This window comes from Oncorhynchus nerka, unplaced genomic scaffold (assembly GCF_034236695.1).
Source record: "Oncorhynchus nerka isolate Pitt River unplaced genomic scaffold, Oner_Uvic_2.0 unplaced_scaffold_1725, whole genome shotgun sequence".
Lineage (NCBI taxonomy): Eukaryota > Metazoa > Chordata > Actinopteri > Salmoniformes > Salmonidae > Oncorhynchus > Oncorhynchus nerka.
This window is the reverse complement of record NW_027039603.1, coordinates 72524-76485: the sequence shown is the minus strand read 5'-3', so window position 1 is coordinate 76485 and position 3962 is coordinate 72524. Positions and strand designations below refer to the sequence as shown.

At 48.0% G+C, this 3962-nt stretch overlaps 1 protein-coding gene across 1 annotated transcript in view; it reads left to right on the top strand.

Annotated features, from left to right (window-relative positions):
- The first annotated feature begins 647 nt into the window (after positions 1-647).
- LOC135568055 (ATP-binding cassette sub-family C member 12-like) overlaps positions 648-3962 on the top strand; it is an 11497-nt gene continuing 8182 nt past the window's right edge. The window contains exon 1 of the mRNA XM_065015079.1: positions 648-769. Coding sequence (XP_064871151.1) covers positions 719-769 — 51 coding nt within the window. The 5' untranslated portion in view covers positions 648-718. The remainder of the gene's footprint in view (positions 770-3962) is intronic.

Genomic DNA, 3962 nt, shown 5'->3' with positions numbered 1-3962 from the left:
ACCCTCTGGTGGGGGGTATAAACCTAACCCTCTGGTGGGGGGTATAACCCTGACCCTCTGGTGGGGTATAACCCTGACCCTCTGGTGGGGGGGTATAACCTGACCCTCTGGTAGGAGGGTATAACCTAACCCTCTGGTGGGGGGTATAAACCCTAACCCTCTGGTGGGGGGTATAACCCTGACCCTCTGGTGGGGGGTATAACCCTGACCCTCTGGTGGGGGGCATAACCCTGACCCTCTGGTAGGAGGGTATAACCTAACCCTCTGGTGGGGGGTATAACCCTGACCCTCTGGTAGGAGGGTATAACCCTAACCCTCTGGTGGGGGGTATAACCCTGACCCTCTGGTAGGAGGGTATAACCTAACCCTCTGGTGGGGTATAACCCTGACCCTCTGGTAGGAGGGTATAACCTAACCCTCTGGTGGGGGTATAACCCTGACCCTCTGGTGGGGGGTATAACCCTGACCCTCTGGTGGGGGGGTATAACCCTGACCCTCTGGTAGGAGGGTATAACCCTGACCCTCTGGTAGGAGGGTATAACCCTAACCCTCTGGTGGGGGGGTATAACCCTGACCCTCTGGTGGGGGGGTATAACCCTGACCCTCTGGTGGGGGGGTATAACCCTGACCCTCTGGTAGGAGGGTATAACCCTAACCCTCTGTACAGCCATTTGATTACAGGGTTATTTTCTGTCTGTTCTTTTATCCCTCAGACACAATGAATGTTTACCAAACAGCAGAGAAGGAGGTCATCTCAGGGCTGTCTTACGTAAGTACATCTCCTTCACCAACTCCTCTCTCTCTCTCTCTCTCTCTCTCTCTCTCTCTCTCTCCCCCTCTCTCTCTCTCTCTCTCTCTCTCTCTCTCTCTCTCTCTCTCCCCCTCTCTCTCTCTCTCTCTCTCTGTCTCCCCCTCTCTCTCTCTCTCTCTCTCTCTCTCTCTCTCTCTTTCAAAGTGGTTTATTGGCATGGGAAACATATGTTAACATTGCCAAAGCAAGTGAAGTAGATAATAAACAAAAGTGAAATAAGCAATAAAAATGAACAGTAAACATTACAGTCACACGTTTCAAAGGAATAGACACATTTCAATTGTCATATTATGGGTATGTACAGGGTTATAGACATGTGAAAATAGTTAAAGTACAAAAGGGAAAAATAAAAATAAATATCCAAATAAATTCGTAAAAATCCAATTTCACAGTTTCTTCATTGTAAAGGGATTTAAACACTGTTTTCCATGCTTGTTCAATGAACCATAAACAATCAATGAACATGCATCTGTGGAACGGTTGTTAAGACACTAACAGCTTACAGATGGAAAGCAGTTAAGGTCACACTCGGCTACGCATGCCTCTCCCTAACTTCAACATGCCTTGTCCATTGCTGTTATGGTTAGTAATCATTGCCTTATTTCACTGTAGAGCCTCTTGCAACTGCACAATATACCTTAGCTAACCCTTTAGTTCCACCTCCCACACATGCGGTGACATCACCTGGTCTAAATTTTGTTTCTAGAGACAATATCTCTCTCATCATCACTCAATGCCTAGGTTTACCTCCACTGTATTCACATCCTACCATACCTTTGTCTGTACACTATGCCTTGAATCTATTCTATCGCTCCCAGAAACCGGCTCCTTTTACCCTCTGTTCTGAACGCACTAGACGACCAGTTCTTATAGCCTTTAGCCGTACCCTTATCCTACTCCTCCTCTGTTCCTCTGGTGTTGTAGAGGTGAATCCAGGTCCTGCAGTGCCTAGCTCCTCCTATTCCCAGGCGCTCTCATCTGTTGACTTCTGTAACCGTAAAAGCCTTGGTTTCATGCATGTTAACATTAGAAGCCTCCTCCCTAAGTTTGTTTTACTCACTGCTTTAGCACACTCTGCCAACCCGGATGTCTTAGCCGTGTCTGAATCCTGACTTAAGAAATTAACCAAAAACCCTGAAATTTCCATTCCTAACTATAACATTTTCAGACAAGATAGAACTGCCAAAGGGGGTGGAGTTGCAATCTACTGCAGAGATAACCTGCAGAGTTCTGTCATGCTATCCAGGTCTGTACCCAAACAATTCGAGCTTCTACTTTTAAAAATCCACCTTTCCAGAAACAAGTCTCTCACCGTTGTCGCTTGCTATAGACCACCCTCAGCCCCCAGCTGTGCCCTGGACACCATATGTGAATTGATTGCCCCAAATCTATCTTCAATCTCACAAAAATTATCAATGAACCTACCAGGTACAACCCCAAATCCGTAAACACGGGCACTCTCACAGATATCATCCTAACCAATTTGCCATCCAAATGCACCTCTGCTGTCTTCAACCAAGATCTCAGCGATCATTGCCTGCATCCGTAATGGGTCTACGGTCAAATGACCACCCCTCATCACTGTCAAACGCTACCTAAAATACTTCAGCGAGCAGGCCTTTCTATTCGACCTGGCCCGGGTATCCTGGAAGGATATTGACCTCATCCCGTCAGTAGAGGATGCCTGGTTATTCTTTTCTTTCCTCATCATCTAAAAATTGGCATGTGCCATTCAAAAAATTTTGAAACAGGAACAGATATAGCCCTTGGTTCTCCCCAGACCTGACTACCCTTAACCAACACAAAAACATCCTATGGAGTTCTGCATTAGCATCGAACAGCCCCTGTGATATGCAGCTGTTCAGGGAAGCTAGAAACAATTATACACAGGCAGTTAGAAAAGCCAAGGCTAGCTTTTTCAAGCAGAAATTTGCTTCCCGCAACACTAAGTCAAAAAAGTCCATGGAGAATAAGAACACCTCCTCCCAGCTGCCCACTGCTCTGAGGCTAGGAAACACTGTCACCACTAATAATTCTACGATAATTGAGACTTTAAATAAGCATTTCTCTATGGCTGGCCATGCTTTCCACCTGACTACCCCTACCCCGGTCAACAGCCCTGCACCCCCCACAGCAACTCGCCCAAGCCTCCCCACTTCTCCTTCACCCAAATCCAGATAGCTGATGTTCTGAAAGAGATGCAAAACCCCTACAAATCAGCCGGGCTAGACAATCTGGACCCAGCTCTCTGTAACCTAGAGGACAACCAGTGGGTCCATCTCCTCTATACCACCCACCTGGTAGTGTGGTGGATGGGACTACCAGCTCTCTGTAACCTAGAGGACAACCAGTGGGTCCATCTCCTCTATACCACCCACCTGGTAGTTTGGTGGATGGACTACCAGCTCTCTGTAACCTAGAGGACAACCAGTGGGTCCATCTCCTCTATACCACCCACCTGGTAGTGTGGTGGATGGGATGACCAGCTCTCTGTAACCTAGAGGGCAACCAGTGGGTCCATCTCCTCTATACCATGTTTCACACCTGGTAGTGTGGTGGATGGGACTACCAGCTCTCTGTAACCTAGAGGACAACCAGTGGGTCCATCTCCTCTATACCACCCACCTGGTAGTGTGGTGGATGGGACTACCAGCTCTCTGTAACCTAGAGGACAACCAGTGGGTCCATCTCCTCTATACCAGGTTTCTTGTTGGATGATAATGTCTGTATTTCTGATTTATTTGATGAAGTCCAGGTTCCTCTTTAGACCAAAGGCAGATGACCTCAGACCTTGGATATTCCAGGATGAGATCGTAAAATATTTTAGTTCCATAGTGTCTAGTGCTGTTTTTGTTGTGGTTTAGGCACAGACCATCACAGTAGGTGTGAGCAGAGCTTGTTGAACATCTGATAAATACTCTTAGGTCTCAGGATGGGGCTTGGGCGGGTGTATTAGCTGGGGTTGGGCCTGTCTCAGGATGGGGCTTGGGTGGGTGTATTAGTGGGGGTGGTGCCTGGTGGGGGTTGGGCCTGTATCAGGATGGTGCTTGGGCGGGTGTATTAGTGGGGGTTGGGCCTGGTGGGGTTGGGCCTGTCTCAGGATGGGGCTTGGGCGGGTGTATTAGCTGGGGTTGGGCCTGTCTCAGGATGG